The sequence below is a fragment of the Rhynchophorus ferrugineus genome, unplaced genomic scaffold, assembly GCF_030347505.1.
Source record: "Rhynchophorus ferrugineus isolate W39M unplaced genomic scaffold, kcgeb_rfMv2 rfM2, whole genome shotgun sequence".
NCBI classification, from domain to species: domain Eukaryota; kingdom Metazoa; phylum Arthropoda; class Insecta; order Coleoptera; family Curculionidae; genus Rhynchophorus; species Rhynchophorus ferrugineus.
In genome coordinates, this window is record NW_027472581.1 from 71,268,299 (window position 1) to 71,285,100 (window position 16,802).

At 28.9% G+C, this 16,802-nt stretch overlaps 5 protein-coding genes across 5 annotated transcripts; 2 read left to right on the forward strand and 3 right to left on the reverse strand.

Annotated features, from left to right (window-relative positions):
* Positions 1–193: 193 nt before the first annotated feature.
* LOC143190345 (protein-associating with the carboxyl-terminal domain of ezrin) lies at positions 194–2,666 on the forward strand. Its single transcript, XM_076394578.1, has 5 exons — positions 194–702; positions 765–1,215; positions 1,266–1,586; positions 1,636–1,808; positions 1,859–2,666. Exons 1-5 carry the CDS (start codon positions 517–519, stop codon positions 2,573–2,575), a joined length of 1,848 nt encoding a protein of 615 aa, XP_076250693.1. The 5' UTR covers positions 194–516; the 3' UTR covers positions 2,576–2,666.
* On the reverse strand, positions 2,589–5,320 carry LOC143190346 (fidgetin-like protein 1). Its single transcript, XM_076394579.1, has 5 exons — positions 5,020–5,320; positions 4,361–4,966; positions 4,034–4,308; positions 3,840–3,973; positions 2,589–3,786 (listed from the first exon to the last, which is right to left on the reverse strand). The coding sequence occupies exons 1-5, from the start codon at positions 5,127–5,129 to the stop codon at positions 3,244–3,246; spliced, it is 1,668 nt and encodes a 555-aa protein (XP_076250694.1). The 5' UTR covers positions 5,130–5,320; the 3' UTR covers positions 2,589–3,243.
* A 1,034-nt stretch (positions 5,321–6,354) lies between these two features.
* On the reverse strand, positions 6,355–11,708 carry LOC143190347 (FAST kinase domain-containing protein 4). The gene is made up of 9 exons (XM_076394580.1): positions 11,581–11,708; positions 8,099–8,460; positions 7,806–8,042; positions 7,480–7,750; positions 7,292–7,422; positions 7,097–7,238; positions 6,808–7,047; positions 6,686–6,758; positions 6,355–6,629 (listed from the first exon to the last, which is right to left on the reverse strand). The coding sequence occupies exons 2-9, from the start codon at positions 8,432–8,434 to the stop codon at positions 6,425–6,427; spliced, it is 1,635 nt and encodes a 544-aa protein (XP_076250695.1). The 5' UTR covers positions 8,435–8,460; positions 11,581–11,708; the 3' UTR covers positions 6,355–6,424.
* LOC143190350 (peroxisomal membrane protein 11C) lies at positions 8,750–9,888 on the forward strand. Its single transcript, XM_076394583.1, has 5 exons — positions 8,750–8,892; positions 8,946–9,122; positions 9,177–9,358; positions 9,426–9,485; positions 9,540–9,888. Exons 1-5 carry the CDS (start codon positions 8,821–8,823, stop codon positions 9,745–9,747), a joined length of 699 nt encoding a protein of 232 aa, XP_076250698.1. The 5' UTR covers positions 8,750–8,820; the 3' UTR covers positions 9,748–9,888.
* orb (polyadenylation element binding protein orb) lies at positions 11,134–15,668 on the reverse strand. Its single transcript, XM_076394581.1, has 10 exons — positions 15,417–15,668; positions 14,793–14,950; positions 14,602–14,731; positions 14,363–14,545; positions 14,159–14,252; positions 13,904–14,100; positions 13,724–13,843; positions 13,495–13,660; positions 13,197–13,324; positions 11,134–13,147 (listed from the first exon to the last, which is right to left on the reverse strand). Exons 1-10 carry the CDS (start codon positions 15,534–15,536, stop codon positions 12,911–12,913), a joined length of 1,533 nt encoding a protein of 510 aa, XP_076250696.1. The 5' UTR covers positions 15,537–15,668; the 3' UTR covers positions 11,134–12,910.
* Between the last annotated feature and the right edge of the window lie 1,134 nt (positions 15,669–16,802).

Below are 16,802 nucleotides of genomic sequence, written 5' to 3' on the forward strand. Positions count from 1 at the left end.
TTATTCGAAATATTGAAAAATAAAAAAACTGATACTTCTTTTAAGCTGTTCAACTAATTTCTACATAGAACCTAATATTTTTTGTTCGTTTCTAAATTTTAAAGTTGCAATTGAATAACCTATTTTAAATAATTATATATATATATATATATTTTTTGAAATATCGGTACCCTAACTTCATATCGGTATTTTTGGACATCCCTGCCATATAGCTTGACGTGACAAGGGGAAGATAAACATTTATGAAGTTCTAAATTTTCAATATTGGAGCATTAGATTATTTTTAAAACAGTGTAATTTATTTCAATTTTAAGATACTAAAAATTATATTTATTAATGCAATTTAAATTAAAAAAATTGTACTTGAAAATAATTTAATGGTGTATAATTATCAATTAAAGGGTTCTTTGTTCAAATAATAGTGATATATATATATTTACTTATATTAATTATACAGAATGGTAAATTAATTAAATAATGACAGTGGAATTTATTAGAAGTTATAAACAATAAAGAATGGGTAACGAACATTCTCAAATACCTGGAATTGAAATTAGTGAAAAAGTAATCGAAGTATCGGATTTCTGGTCCCAACACCATGCTTGTATTGATAGCAGTTCAGATGTCACCATATTTATTGGCGATCTATTTGTAAATGAACCCCTTTGGAAGTTGAGCACACCTTTAGAGAAGTTTAGTAAGGTAGGATAAATAAACAACTTTCCTAAAGTTATGGCTTGTTTACCATCTATTTATATTTCCAGAATATAATTTTATATCGGCACCCTTCCATTATTAAATATATTTCGTCGTGGCAAAAAGCATCAAAGTTTTATTTAGCAGTAGAAAATGTAACACCATTATCACATCTAATAACAAAAATGAACATAACAGAAATTTGCCTGGGTTTATACTCTATACTGAAAGCTCTTTGTTTTTTGCATGAAAAAGCTATGGTGTCACATAATAATATATGTTTGTCTTCAATATTCATCGCCAAAGACGGTAATTGGAAACTTGGGGGAATGGAATTTCTTTGTTCTTATAAAGATTTATCTTGTGAATTTCTTAGTAAATCAAAGAATTATAGATATAACAAAGCTATTGACAACAATGAGGATACATTTATCAAACATTGCACCAAAAATTTGGATTTCATAGATGTTTATGCATTTTGTGTTCTAGTAAACGATGTTTTCAAAAATATAGATGAAGGTGTGTTATGTATGGTCATAAGAGAAATATTTCAATTATAAATGTTTTAGGTGATGTAAAAATATTTAAAGATTTTTGCCGAAATATAGTTCACACCAGTGAAATATCAAATAGACCATGTCTCAAATCAATTTTAGATCATGCTTTTTTCAGACAAGCTTTTATTAACATTTATGCTAATCTTATTGAATTACCTTTAAAATCTGAAATAGAAAAAACAGACTTTTTTGCAAATTTAAAACAAGAATTGGGCAGTTTTAATGAAGACATTGTTGCCAGTCAACTTGGTGGACTTCTTGTATCTAGAATGGTACTCATAAATGAAACAGCAAGAAGTTGTCTTTTGCCACATTTGTTGGTTCCAAGAAAAAGTAAGAATTAATAAATGTATTTACTTTTTGTATTTATTTTTTATTTTAGATAATGAAGATAGTTTATTTTCTGAGGAAACATTTAAGCAATATATTGCACCAAAATTGCTAAGAATTTTTTCAGTTAGAGATGCACAAATTAGATTAATTCTCCTAAAATACTTCCCATGCTTTGTAAATTGTTTTTCTACACATGAATTGCAGGAGTGCCTTTTACCAGAGGTATGTTGATTAAATACTAGGTAAACATATACAATACTTAAGAATTTTAGCTACTACTTGGAATTAAGGATACTAACAATGAACTTGTTTGTACAACATTACATGTACTGGCCGACCTAGTTCCAATACTCGGTGCTGAAATTGTCATTGGTGGTAAAAGAGCAAGCCTTTTTAAAGATAATAGACCGAAATCATATGCAAATAATGGTTCTAGAAAAAATTCAAAAGTTACTGTTAAAGAACATATTGAGAATGAAATTATTGTTCCTAATATTGACCAACTGAGTTTAACTAGTTCTATTGTTGAATTAATTCAGAGTCGGAACGACCTACCAGAAAGACCAAGGCCAGATGGAGAAGAAGGCGACACTTCAACAGAAGAACTAGAACAATCTATAGAAGAAGACAATAACTGGGAAGACTGGGATAATCAAGAAACAAGTGTAGATGTTAATCCTATACAAGAGTCTGCAAGTACCGAATCTCCCGCCATTGAAAGCATACTACCATCTATTAATATAACAAAAACCCCTTCATTAAGTAAACCAAAAAAGATTTTGGATATAACAGAATTAGATATTAAGAATCAAGCTACAAAAGTAGAGGATGAGAATGATGTTGACTTTTTTCAAGATATGGAGCCAGTGATTGAGAATAACAAAACATTTTTATTAGATATTCCTATAGAAACAGAACGGACAATTGATAGTAAATTATGTGCAATTAACGATGGAAATGAAGATGGGTGGGGTGATGATTGGGAATAATCTATTTCAACAATAAATTTTATTGCATTATAATTAAACCTCATGGAACTATTTACAACCGTCACAAGTAATTAAATATTAATCTTTTGAATGGTATTTTATTTAGAAAAATATATGTTTAAGATCGCTTGAACGGCATCTTGCCTCATTTTATAAACAGCTGAATGTTTTATGAGAATACATTATTACTAAGGGTATGAACAATCGGCTAGTATGAAAAATTGTTTGTAGTGGCTTTAATAGATCAGTAAGAAGATATTTAAAATATACAGAACCTTTGAAATTGTCTCGTTTGCTTTTAGAGTAGTTTTAAATAATTGTCCAAGTACAACAGTTCTACATATAAAACTTATATTTAATTAAATTAAGCTGGAGAGTTAGAATCTTTATATTTCAAAGTTGTTTTACTGTATAGCTTCTGGAGCATGAGGCCCTGGACTATCTTACAGTCAACAATGTCACAAAGTCATGCTTTATAGTACAAAATTTTTGTTTCGACATTTACATATTAGCCTCAGCCTGATGGTCACAGAATCTCAGATTATGATCATACTACATTATTTCAGATAACTGTAATAACAATCCCACTAATAATTTTTAATCTGAAAAAGCTCTAACTTAAAGTTATAAAAAAAGTTTAATAATAGAGATAAAATTATATAGCACCTTTAACTTCCACCAGAACCATATATTTGATCCCACTGTATATATTGGAGTAAATCATTTGGGGATACACTTGGTCTTACCCTAGTAAGAGATTTCTGGAAATCATCCACTGTCAGAGATCTAACATTTGAGGCTTGTATTGTTTGAATGTCATTAAAATTTAAGGATCTGATTGGTTCTAGGGAAGCCTCTGAGCAGAGATTCTTAATATCTGCACCAGAATAACCATCTGATATTTGTGCGATTTTTACAAACTGATCTTCAGTAATTATATGTTTCTCATTAAGCATAAGTTTCTTTAAAAGTTCCAATCTTCCCTGATAATCTGGGAGAGGTATATATAATCTTTTTACAAAGCGCCTCCTTGCTGCTTCATCCAATTCTTGAGGTCTGTTTGTTGCTCCAATAATCAACAGACGTTCTTCTGAACTTATAGCTGCTCCATCTAGTTGAACAAGAAATTCAGTTTTAATTCTCCTTGAAGACTCATGCTCTGATTCTGATCTTTGTGTTAGCAAAGAATCAACTTCATCAATAAATATAACCTATAATATATGCATTATTTAAAAACTGTTATTTCTTTTATCAAATAACTTACTGATGGTTGGTGAACCCTGGCAACTGCAAATAATGCTCTAACCATTTTCTCACCGTCACCTATCCATTTAGATGTTAATGAAGATGCACTTATACTAAAAAATGTGGATTTGCTTTGGGAGGCAACACATTTCCCTATAAGATTATAAAACACATTCATTTATATATAATTTGAGATACATCTATATACCTTACCTATCAAGGTTTTTCCTGTTCCTGGGGGACCAAACAATAAAATTCCTTTTGGTGGTCTACGTAAACCAGTGAAAATATCAGGTCTTAACATAGGCCATACAACAGCTTCTTTAATGGCCATCTTAGCAAAATCTAAGCCAGCAATATCGTCCCAAGTAAGATTAGGACTTTGATCCATAATTTCTGCCATTATCAATTCAACCATTTTTGGTTCAATATTTTTAAGCTTTTCATTAATAAGTGACGATTCTCCACTTTGTTCGCATTCTTCATTGCTACATATTTTATAATTTATAAATGAAATATATCAATTTTATAATATTTTACCTATTACTTCTGGATAAAAGAGGAGAAATGAACTTGTTTCTCCCAGTTCTTCTCAATCCTAATTTTCTCTTTAAACCAACACTTACAGTTTCTTCATCAAACATATTAGTATTTGTACCAAAAGTAGTTTTGTTACTTTGCTGAATAACTAACTCTTGCCTTGCAGTTTTAAAACCACTAAAGACTATTTCTTTTTTGTCATTGTGGCAAGACTTTTTATCATATCTTGTTAACTCATTTTCAATACTGTTACACTTCTTTTGCACACGATCAAAATTAATTTTATTTGTTGTTAATGAAGCATTACATGTATCATTTTCTGTTTTATGGAACAAATTTCCAAATTGTTCTAACTCATATTTACTAACAGTTTCTGAAATGTTGCAATATGTTTTTCTACTATTTGGACAGCTTAAATCTTTCAAATGTGAATTAAAGTCAATCTTGGGTACATTTTCAGAAATCTTGAATCTACGCTCATTTTTTATATTTGGAAATAACTCTTTTAGTTTATTATTATAAACATTTTCGGAATCTTTGTATACAGTATCTGTATATTTTTTAAGATTATATTCAAATATGTCACAAAAAACATCATTTTCTAAGCTATAATATTTTTTATTTTTTAACTGTTGATATCAAGAGTCATATTTGCCTACCTTGTACAGAACCTATCATACCACTGGATTACGGAAATTCTACTTCTATCAGCATTTTTTATTTCTTTATTTGTGCAAGGTTCATAGGTGCCATTTTTATCGTTGTCCATAACAATATAATTTGATAACAAACAACATGAACAAAGTCTATATTTTGTAAATTTAACTTCGAATTAACCGTTATAAAAACTATAGGTTATGTTAACCTGTTTGTGAATAATTCACAAAACACACATTCCCAATATTTTGTGGAATAAATGAATGCTGGAAACTGAGAGAGCTATCGACTTGGGTTGTTGGCCGTGGAGAAAAGTATCGATACCAAATCATGTAAAATTATCTTAGTCAGGCAGGGATCACAAAAAAAATTCGATACTCATACGAAAATCCTACGTTTTATCAATGCTTTACTTTATAACTAAAAGTTCGATATTCCCATTTAGAACTATCGATATTCTATTGAAAAAAAAATCAATATATCGAAATAGGGTTGCAGAAAAATTATCGATGTTCTAGGCCGATATATCCATATTTTTGCCGATATTTTTTTCAGAATATATTAAATGTAATTTTAAAAAAACCTTTATTTGGTGCTTAATTTTAAAGATTTTTTTAAGGCCAATATTTAACTATTTTTATTTTTTCTTAAAAATATGGATATTTTTTCGGTGACTAACACTATTGCGATGTTCCATATAAATAAGGGCCATTTTTTTAAAATAAACCAATGTTTTTTCACCAAACTGTTTAGTAACAGTCTACTATCAACTGCTTTCAATTATGACTAATCCATTGGAATATTTTATTTACTAGTATTTTTATCGGCAATTACTTCTTTCGACTAATTTTATTGTCATTTTTTATCATTCTGGTTTTACAGTCCTAGCCGTAACCCTGAAACCAATTGAAACTATTCTAATATTCAATTATTATTAAAAATCCCTATCATCTATATTTTTATTCAAGGATATATTAATATTTTTCTCCGGCCGCCATTCCTATTTGGAACTATGAACTATTTTCGGTTATTAGTTCCCAAAGCTACTATAAATAAATCTCCAGCAAAACAAATAGTTACAAAGAAAATATGGATATTGTTTTTAAACATTTTGAAGTGTCGATAATTGGCCTTCAAAATTAAATACCGAAAAAGTAATGAACCTTTAAACTTAAGTGTCACAAACACAGTAGCTTTAAATGAAGTATCAATAATTAAGGGTTTTGGCCACCGAAAAAATAAATTTTTTACTGCCGAAAATATCGATATTTTTTTGCATCCCTCCCAATAACATTTTGTGAAAACTTTAAAATAAATTTTGCTAAATAAAAGTTTAATTCTACAATTTGTTAATTTATTATACTGAACAATTTGCAAATAAATTAATTACATATTATTAAAATTCATTTAAGATTTTACTGCATGTCTTAATTGTGTTTCCAAAAATTTCACTTTATTTACAATTTTGTCCCTAATGTTAAAATCTGTATACGGAATAGCAACAACTTTATATCCCATTGCTGACAGTAAATTTTGTGAAAATACATTGACACCAGTTGGTTGTACTTTTCCTTTAGTCATATCATAATAATCATAAGCTACTACAGCAACTCTAAATAAAACAAATTATTAGCAGTTGATAGATAAAATTTATAAGATAAAACTCACCTTGTGAGGTCAGAATTAAGCTTTGTTGTTAATGGTTTAGGATTACAATTATTATCTAATATACATTCTGCATCTACAAATCAATAACTGAAAGACAAAACTTTTTTATGTGTAACAATTACCAATATAGAAACCCAAGCCTGTATTTATTCGACATTTTAGATTATTTTGAGATATCAAATTCTTGAGAGTGTCTAATAAAGAATTGACCATCTCTTTTTTGTTATTTGACAGTATCAAATTTGTTTTTCTTGTCTCATGATCAGGAGGTATTTTTGGACCATCATAATTCTCAATAAGATAATGGGCTGCTCCATCAATATTTAACAGTTTTAATTTGGTAGAAGTTGATAATGAACTACCTGAAATTGTTATAAAAGTTGTATGCATTTAAAAATTTACATTACTTACCCAACTTTCTTAAAAACTGCTCATCTAGAACTGATTTAACTTGTTCTGCAGTTGCCTTGTTTAAAAGTACCAGTGACCAAACAATTTCTAACCAAATATGAGGTTGCCCTGCTTCTTCTTCAGTTAGTTGTGGCAATAAAACCTTTTTAACCCTTATTAGTAATTGTAGTAAAATTGAGAAAGTAAAATTCTTACATTAAATAGAGCTTCTCCATTAGTTGGTACATAATGAACAACAGCCAAAGTCATGAACAAACTAAAAATGTCCTGAGGACGACAAATTTTATGATTTTCAATTATCCAATCACTCAAACTATCAAGTAAAACTATATAAAAAAGTATAAATATTAATTTGACAAAACATAACTAGTTGTAACAAATACCTTGGGACTTGTATTTTAATAAACCTATACTTGTCAGGATAGAACCAATCACAGCACTCTTATTTATTTCATCTTTATGTAACACATTAACAATATTATTGGTCACTCTCTCAAATAAATTTTCATCATTAAAATTTAGTACTGATATACTGTATAATAAATCAGCACACTGTTTAATATCTAGAACTTCTGAACTAGCAGTAATGTTATATGCAATTGCTCTTAGTAATAATGGGGACCGTCTTTTTCTTGCTGCTAATGTTGACAATACCTAAAACAAAAATGTATGTGTGTATAACATGTATATAGATATATCCAATACATACTCTTAAAATCTGCGATATATTTAAATCTGACACAATTTTTGCAGCTTCTTCATCAGCTGTTATATTTAAAATAGTTGATAAGTCATTGTTATTTAAAACAGGTTGTATATTTTTTATTGATTTAGATGCACTACTTTTTGTTAATATTTTGCATAATCTTAAAAATCTAGGATCGCTTTCAAAATCTCCAATTTCTATTTTCCTGTTTGATGTCCAATTTGATAGAACTGACACTACCTACATATAAAATCAGTGTAAGTTCAAAATATGTTTGAAATACTGATAATTTATACCTTGAGGGCATGTTGTCTAGAAATACCAGATCCTTGAGAAATGGACAACAATTCATCAATTGTATTAGCTTTTTTAATTTTTTCATCAGTTGCTGGAGTTAATCCTTCATCTCTTTGTATAGAAGCGAAAGCTACTTTTACCAGATTAGCGCGATTTTTTGGACTTGTACTGCTTTTAGTTATGACGGTTTTATCTACTTCAGCTAATGTTTGGGTATCGGATTTTTTTACCTCAGCTGCAGTTGATGACGCAAATCCATTATAACGTATTAATGCAGAAATTTTACAAGGAGTTTTTGTGTGCTGTTTTAATATTTTCTGATATAATTTCAACATTTTCTTAATTAGATATATTAGATAACCTAAAAGTAGAACATTCACACCTCATTTGACATTTTCTACCTCTTAAATGTTTTTTGAACAAACAGAATAGGAGCAATTTTCTATGAATAGGAGTACCTCAGAATACACATGTATTATGTTTAGATATATTCAGCTTAAAAAATAAATATACTCAATATTTATTAAATATTTTACACTTGAAGTTTGAAACTAACTTTTATAGGTTTATGTTTAAAATGTACTTTGATAAAGCGAATTATTACGTATTAGTTGGATAAGGCGGTCAAAATGTTTCTTAACAAGTATATCTAATAGGCATTACAAATTGAAGGTAATGAGAAATCACTGTTCGGTATTTTATATAAAACTTAGTTATCAATATGGGTGATACCTTTAATCAACTTTTGGATGAAACTTGCTCAATTTTAGAATCATATAGAGGAAGAGACAAGGTAAATTAAAAGAACGATTTTCTAATTTGGTCTTATAATTTGTAAAATTTTAGATCCTGAGGGTACTATGTTACGCATCAAAACTTTTAGGTGAATTGCAAAGCAATCCGGAATTAGCTAAAAAATTTTCAATTTTTGGTTCTCAAATGTCTGCAACTAGGGCAACGTTAAGATTATTAAATGATCTTCCAACTTTAAAAAGTAATTTACAATATGGATTAGGGAAAAATGTATGTTTTTGAAAATTTATTTCTATGGAATAAAATTTTGAATTCATTTTGCAGGAGCCAGACGATATCATTGCAAAACTAGGAGTTGTTTCACATATAATTGATCAAATATATTTACCTATAGAAAAAATGTCATGGCTTGCTAAATATAAGTTGTTAACTGGTGTTGATAATAATAAATGGGATAATGCTAGCTCTGTCTGTTGGGCTATAACAACATATTTAACTATAATCAAGTAAATAATGTCAAGGATATTAATAGATCATTTAAATTAATCTTTACTTTTTTGTATGTATTTTTAGGACTGTGAGGTATTTGATTTTATTGCAAAAACACACATCATGTTTTTCTGAAGAAAAAAGGTAAAGGTCATTAAAATGAATTTAATAAAACTGATTAACATTTCATCTTTTTAGCATTTCACCTGATCAGTTGCAAAATGTTAAAAATTATAATATGTGGAATTTGTTGAGGCTTTGTATGGACTTTATACATGCTGTTAATACATTGCCTCCAGGTTTTTTTTGGTCATCACGATTAAAACCGTGGCAAGTAAATGTGATAGCTACAACCTCATCAATTGTTGGGATATATTTACTTATATACAAAAGGTGGTTGAAATAATTTTAATTTTCTATCTAATTTTTGTTGCCCAATATAGTTTACATTAATGTGGTATTTTTGCAATTATTATAAATGTTATTTGTTATTAAATTGTTTTTGGTTTTAATCTTTAATAAAATATATAAAATTTATAATAATCTGTTTTTGTATAAGTTATTATTACTACACACTCATTTTTATTCATGACTCCTGCATTTAACTGAGGCATCCTCCATAGCTGTTTGTATAAAATTTAAATAGGACAAGATACCTTGATACCACAATTTAATATTTATTGATATGCTGCAATCTAATATTTATCACCAAGCACTGGTCCACAGTTGTCAGACATACTCGATTATTTACCAAAGCTCTGAATCTGCAGATTATTATTTCAGGAACAGTTACTCTACATATTTTTCCTGCTTGTTCGAGTCAGTACGGTATTATGCAAAATTGTAGTTGGATTTAGAGTTTTGATTCACAGTTAGGCGTGAAAAAAAAGTTAAAATCGCTCACCCCTGACCAATTTTTTCTTATCGGAAAGGTTAACAATTTGTTTAGAATCGTAATTTATATGCGGACTTTGGCTTCATATAATTGTTATTATTAAATCAGCCTTAAATTGCAAAAATCTGGTTCTAGGTTGAACTGGCAACGTACCGTCCGTAGTATCCCTAATAGTTTTACAAGATATAGTGGCACTAAAAGTTATTACAATCTACGAACCAAAAACATTATAATTTTTCGTTTCTCGCAATTTTATCAGGAACGTAATTGTCTTGGAGACGATTCTCCGATAACTTGATATTGGAGTCAAAAATTTTACATCACTTATAAATGCACGACGCTTCAAAATGGCATATATTAAAATAGCATATAAAAAAGACACAGTTCTTAAAATTGAAGAACGGGGTTTCAAATAAATATGCAATACTTTTTAATTCGTTTCAGACACTTTTTCTATTTTAAAATTTTTAAAAGTATATATGTTATGAAACGTGTACGGTTTGAAAGAAAAATGTTTAATTTACTTAAAAGCTACTTTATTCCAACGGAAATCAATTAAATTATTTTATTTCTTAGAAGTCTAGCCTAGTAACCAACAAAGAAAATCCATCTTGCACACTAAAAAGTGATGTTGACCAATTTTTAGATATTTGGAACTTCAATGGGTATCCCCTCTGAAGGGCCCAGTTCATACACCTTGAGATTACTTTGATTCAGGATAAAACTAGCCATAATTAAAGCCAGTGATTATTATTAAGTACTGTATAAAAATGTCTTGATATTAGGAATTATTAGCCACACAATAATATTATTTGAAACTCTACTTATTTTAGCACTAATATAATTTAGTTTATTACATATACATACAGCACAAATAATGGAAATAAATAACGCTCATTATTACCAAAAATATTTAATTATACGAAAATACAATAGAGTTTATTAAAAGTAAATATACCAGTGTGGTATTAGTATTTCGGATAATAATTTCCTATTAAATTATTATTTCTAACAATAATATATTTAAAAAGAATGAATTTTTCAGGTAATTCAACGCAAAGTGTGTTAGTTCAACAACCGCCTTGAAATAGAAATCATATTCAAGAGCAGTCGTTATAATAATAATCGATTTTCGAAATTTTGAAGATATCCAGGAATCTTTCTTAAGTAGAGAATCATATTTCAATCATTTATTGAATATTTAACCTGTTTAACTTATCTTATATAAAAACGGTACTTAACCCCTAAATCCCACTGAAACTTTGAATAATAAAGATATTAAAAACTATAAATATCAAACGACTTAAAACTATGAAATGTGTTAACTTTTATGAAAAAACTTACACTAAAATACTTTCTTTTCTCTACAAGAGGTTTTCGGAATTTTTAGCGTGCATTTTACAATAAATTGCCGCCACATCTCCCTAAAGTATATTTAGCGATGTGAGCACAATGCACGTTCAACCACAAACATATAAAGAAAAGAACTCTAACTAAATAAAAATTTTAACATCTACAGAGACGAAAAAGTCTTTCTCCAACTTGGCAGTAAAATAATAGGTTTAAAATCGGTGAAAAAATGTTTTTAAAATATATCTGACACATTACATTACTACATGATTTTTTAAAATATAAAAATAGACATAATGTTTGTAAAACTGTACGATATTGTTGTAAAATAATAAAAATAAATATTATATATATATAAACATTTAAGTCAAAAATTTACTTTTATAGACCAATTTCCGAGAGAGATGATACACTTTTAGGTTTGGTATTCTATCAATAAATTATAGTTACCAATTTAAAGCTTGGTAAGAAAATATGTAATGAACCGAATGTTATATTTTATTCAGAGGTATCATAAGAACTCAACAAGGAATCGACTCTAAATTCAACTGAAAGATATTGGGGATGCAAAACAAACAGAAATAACTGCTAAAACCGCCAACTCCGCTGGATTATAACAAATGAAGTTATTTTAATAAATCGTAATAATTTCAATTTGAAAAGATAGACTTTTTGATATAATCGCGGAAATGTAGTGATATTGGTACAAACAAAAACCAATACCTAGGACGATGTTTTGGAATATCATAAAATGTGCCAAATATAAAGATCGTGATATACAAAATTCCAGGAGGTTCACTTAAAAAGAGGACACAGATTTTTATTTACAGAGTTTGCTGTGTAATAACATTATAACCTGTATTAAAGTTTTATATGCATTTTCAAAATTAGTGTGAAATTTTTGACAATACCAGAATTATAAATATACATTAAAACTGGTCAATATGAAATTAGACTTCACAAAAATAAATATTGGAAGTTGGAGAACGACTTTAATCTTTTGTTTTACTGTGTGACTTCGCCAGCTTTATAAAGAATACATTTCTCGTCGTGGCGAGAACATTTCTTGGCGAAATATTCTTGAAACCAATGTCACACACAAACAGAGGGGACAAAAATATTGCAGCTTTAATCACTGAAAGAGTTAAGAGCTTAAGATTTATCTGTATAAATCTTTAAAAATCACACTCCTTCAATTATTTAGCTTCGGCAATTAACAAATTAACAACATATTAATTATATAACAATTTAGAGTTGTTTTTAACCAACAAATTAAGTTACATGATCAAAAGACAACTGTCAATTGTTACTGAGAAGCATCTCATTAAAATGTCCCATTCGACAAGGCCAAGTTTGATGTGTTATTTCCCAGACTAACAACTTGGTTGTTTTTTGAGTTTCGACTCATTGGGTTATGATGGCGTAGCTCTGGTCCGTGTTGGTAGCTCCAGCAAGAGCGGCAGAAGTATCTAAAGCAAGTAATATCGCGACAAAAATATGGCCCTTGTTGTACACCACACAATGTACACAAGGAATCCTCAAGATACGGATCAACTTGCACCTAAAAAATAAATTTTTTAATCTTAATTATTGGAATGTTTTGTACTTACTTTTTTTGTAAATTTAGCTGTTTTAATCTCAATAAATGCTGCTGAAACTGCTTTCAAATATGAACGGGGATTATTGAATGTTACTCGTCCTGAACCAATTGGGTATTTGTATTTATCTGTATCTATACCTACGAAAAGTATCACAAATAGAAATTATGCTATTATCCTAGTGAATAAGTTAAACTGATTCCGCTGAAATAATACGGCCGCCTTCGGTCGACATCCACTCGTTTTATTAAAAAATCCTATAGTTGTAAGTTAATATTTCTATAATAATAACAAAGTAATTCAAAGGTACCTGCATAAACAACGCCATCAAACAGATCATTCATAATCTTCGCAAGACCTTGAGCTGTCAGCATCCCATGTAAAGCACCCACAAAGACTGTCTTACTTGGATCCAGCTTCTGAGACGTTGATTTGGTGTAATTTGAGTCATTTAAAAACCATGGTATAATCTGAACCTAATAGATCAGTAAAACATAAGGTACTGAACAAACAGTTTAACAATTAAAATATTAACTTACATCTTTAGATTTCATTCGTTTAGATCCAATTTTATAATAGAAATTGTAGCTATCGCTCGTACATGCTTGAAGCAAACCCCTGACGTTCTTTTCTGACTCGAAAATGATATAAACATATCCCTGAAAAAATTATTTCATATTAAAAACATCAAGAATGTTAAAACTTATGTAATGAGCTACTTTTGGTTGTGAAGCATGCCGTTCTTTACCAGGCCATTCAACTTTGATGGGTCCAAACTGTCTAAAAGCTTGCACCAGACACTGCTCCGAAATATCCCAGGGCACGCCCCCTAAAAACACTTTACTGGAGTACCCTGTCGCTTTATCGATACGTGGAGGTAGAACACCACTCCAAGTGCAGACGGCATCATAAACAGCTGATGAAAAACATAAAAATTAATGGAATTAATTAAGACTACTACAAAGTATACTTACAGGCTGCAGATCGATGGAACCTAGCAGCTTTATCTAACTGAAAATTTTCTGTTGAATTCAGAACAGATGACGGATATACATATTTGTCCAGCATCTGTAAAATTATATATAATAGATATTTAAGAAGAGGCATAAACACATATCGAACAGTTATATAATATTATGATACATTTATATTTTTAAAAATATTATTATTACTAATACCGGTTGGTTGTTATTTGCATTATAAGGAGGCAACAATGAACCAAGTAAAGCTGGAGGTTGCTGAAGATATTTCAAGGCATGGACTGCTTGTAAATTTTGTAGATTTGAAAGGTCCAAATCAATGTTGTTGGCATTGTTATTTAATGAGTTTCGAGAAAAATTTTCGTTTATATTCAACGAATTCTGAAATAAATAATAAAATTGATACTCTGAAATTATCACCTGAAAATGACCCTTACCAATAAATCTGTAAGCTCTGGACTGTTGATACTGGCACCATACTCGGAATCTGATGAGTCAGATCTGGAATTGTTTCGAATAAATAGCGTGTTATCTAATATAGCCGGACTGTTGCTTCCACAGGAATCACTGTAAATAAAGTAATAAAAAAATCAATTTTCTTTAAGACAATCATGTATTTATATTTCACCTTAAAGATGTACTTCTTAAAGTTTTCGACAAATAAGTCGGCGTTGAAGGGCTTGATCCTGCGCTGCCCATAGAAAGATTTCTCTGTAAACCTTTAACTGGACTAGCCATGAAGCCGGGCAGCGAGTCGTTCTGATGTCTAACATCATCAAAGTTAATCTACGATAAAATTATATCCAGAAATGGAATAATGGAGTGTATATATAAATTTGCTAGATTTAGATGCGAAATATTGGCATTATTCCCGACATTATAGAATTAAATAAGGTCAAATGCTTTTAAATGTATTTCAAAGATACAAAATATTACACATTTATCGTGAAATATGAGTGCTACAACCATGACCATAATACGAATTATATAATTTTTAAAGTATTCTATACAGTCCAATTTTCAATAACTAAATGAGACCATATATAATTGATTTAAAAATATTCATATAAAATAGTTAGTACGTAGGTAGTTGTGGAAACAATTTTTTTTTGAAACATATTACTATTTTCTGTCAGCACGTAATATATCATGTAATATGTAGTATTGAATCTATAAATTCAAATAAAATTGTTTGTCATGTGTCTACTTCTGGAGACCAGCGTAACATTTACATATAATGTATTTTGTATACCTGCATATTGTGAGGACTGGCAGGCGGTGTGCACAAACCCTCCGAAGTGTTCAAGTTAAGAAGTCCACGGGGTGAATTCAAACCGAGCAAATCCGATATGGACATTGTCTCACCTGCCATCAAAAACCAGAAAAATCAACCCTAAACACAACTAAGAAAAATATTTCTTAAAAATGTAAGAAAGCTATCGTTCAACGATTAAAAGTCGAGTCAAAATTTTGTACGTTCTCGGTGGGTGCACTAAACATCAATGGCGCAATAGAGAACTTCTTTAACATGGCTTACTAGATGACAAAAACGAAATTTTTAAAGCTGTTTTTTGTAGGGCCGACATCCAATAAATGTTGTATCTGTAGGCATTTGTTGTTGATAATTTTTTTCTCAACAAAGAATGCCGGTATGTCGCATATTATCGTATACCGAACGTGCCAAAGTATATAAATATTATTAACACTGCCAAATGAATAGTATAAGGAACAAAATTAAAAAACACATGCTGGTTTGCTTACCTTTATTGTCAGACATACCGCGAATGAATAAAAGAGAATTTATCGAATGTTCATGGAGAACGTCGATGCATAGATCATCTAAATAATCATAACAGGGTAACACCTGAAAAAACAAATAAGTAAATAACAAAAAACCCAGAATTATGTTTTGCAGCTATTTGTTCTAACTTCACTACTAAACATTGTAAATAATTCGCTGATAATATAATATAATTTGAAATAATGCACTAAATAAACACAGTTTTTTCTTGAATTCGGCAAATACTGACTTAAATCTATTTAAAATAGGTTTATTTATCACATTAGGATTTTCTTTTATTTAAAAACAGAGATTGATTTGTATTTTTGTTTTTACTAACGACATATAAATTTAACTTTATGTTAAAGATATCAATGATATATTTAACATATATATATATATATATATATATATATATATATATATATATATATATATATATATATAATACAAAAACTAGTGAAATTACCCTTTTTATTATATGGTGGAGGTACATCTTGTTAATATATAAATTTTCACAAAGATTAAATAATAAAGCTTTAAAATTCAATTAATATAATATTTTGATAACAAATAATATATATATATATATATATATATATATATATATATATATATATATATATATATATATATATATATATATATATATATATATATATATATATATATATACATATATATAAATAACAAATACCTGTAACAGATTAGCAAGAGCCATTTTAATCTTACTATAAATCACATCGTTTTAAATTGAGACGGAGTTTTTAGTTCACCACTATAAAAAAATGACCGGATAAGTTATCCAGAAGTTGGGATTTGCCAAAAGTCCTAACAATAATCGACTGAAGTTAAAGA

What these genes read in the sequence shown, in the direction of transcription:
- LOC143190350 (XM_076394583.1), top strand. Translation starts at nt 8,821, where the DNA reads ATGGGTGATACCTTTAATCAACTTTTGGATGAAACTTGCTCAATTTTA. An exon ending in AATATGGATTAGGGAAAAAT is followed by an intron (nt 9,123 to 9,176) that starts GTATGTTTTTGA and finishes TTCATTTTGCAG; the next exon opens with GAGCCAGACGATATCATTGC. An exon ending in TGTTTTTCTGAAGAAAAAAG is followed by an intron (nt 9,486 to 9,539) that starts GTAAAGGTCATT and finishes TCATCTTTTTAG; the next exon opens with CATTTCACCTGATCAGTTGC.
- LOC143190347 (XM_076394580.1), bottom strand. Translation starts at nt 8,434, where the DNA reads ATGTTGAAATTATATCAGAAAATATTAAAACAGCACACAAAAACTCCT. An exon ending in ATATATCGCAGATTTTAAGA is followed by an intron (nt 7,751 to 7,805) that starts GTATGTATTGGA and finishes TTTTTGTTTTAG; the next exon opens with GTATTGTCAACATTAGCAGC. An exon ending in ATTAAAATACAAGTCCCAAG is followed by an intron (nt 7,423 to 7,479) that starts GTATTTGTTACA and finishes TTTTTTATATAG; the next exon opens with TTTTACTTGATAGTTTGAGT.
- LOC143190346 (XM_076394579.1), bottom strand. Translation starts at nt 5,129, where the DNA reads ATGGACAACGATAAAAATGGCACCTATGAACCTTGCACAAATAAAGAA. An exon ending in CTTTTATCCAGAAGTAATAG is followed by an intron (nt 4,309 to 4,360) that starts GTAAAATATTAT and finishes TAAAATATGTAG; the next exon opens with CAATGAAGAATGCGAACAAA. An exon ending in AACAGGAAAAACCTTGATAG is followed by an intron (nt 3,974 to 4,033) that starts GTAAGGTATATA and finishes ATAATCTTATAG; the next exon opens with GGAAATGTGTTGCCTCCCAA.
- LOC143190345 (XM_076394578.1), top strand. Translation starts at nt 517, where the DNA reads ATGGGTAACGAACATTCTCAAATACCTGGAATTGAAATTAGTGAAAAA. An exon ending in TTTCAAAAATATAGATGAAG is followed by an intron (nt 1,216 to 1,265) that starts GTGTGTTATGTA and finishes TAAATGTTTTAG; the next exon opens with GTGATGTAAAAATATTTAAA. An exon ending in AGGAGTGCCTTTTACCAGAG is followed by an intron (nt 1,809 to 1,858) that starts GTATGTTGATTA and finishes TAAGAATTTTAG; the next exon opens with CTACTACTTGGAATTAAGGA.
- orb (XM_076394581.1), bottom strand. Translation starts at nt 15,536, where the DNA reads ATGGCAGGTGAGACAATGTCCATATCGGATTTGCTCGGTTTGAATTCA. An exon ending in AACGAATGAAATCTAAAGAT is followed by an intron (nt 13,661 to 13,723) that starts GTAAGTTAATAT and finishes CTGATCTATTAG; the next exon opens with GTTCAGATTATACCATGGTT. An exon ending in TGATGGCGTTGTTTATGCAG is followed by an intron (nt 13,325 to 13,494) that starts GTACCTTTGAAT and finishes TACTTTTCGTAG; the next exon opens with GTATAGATACAGATAAATAC.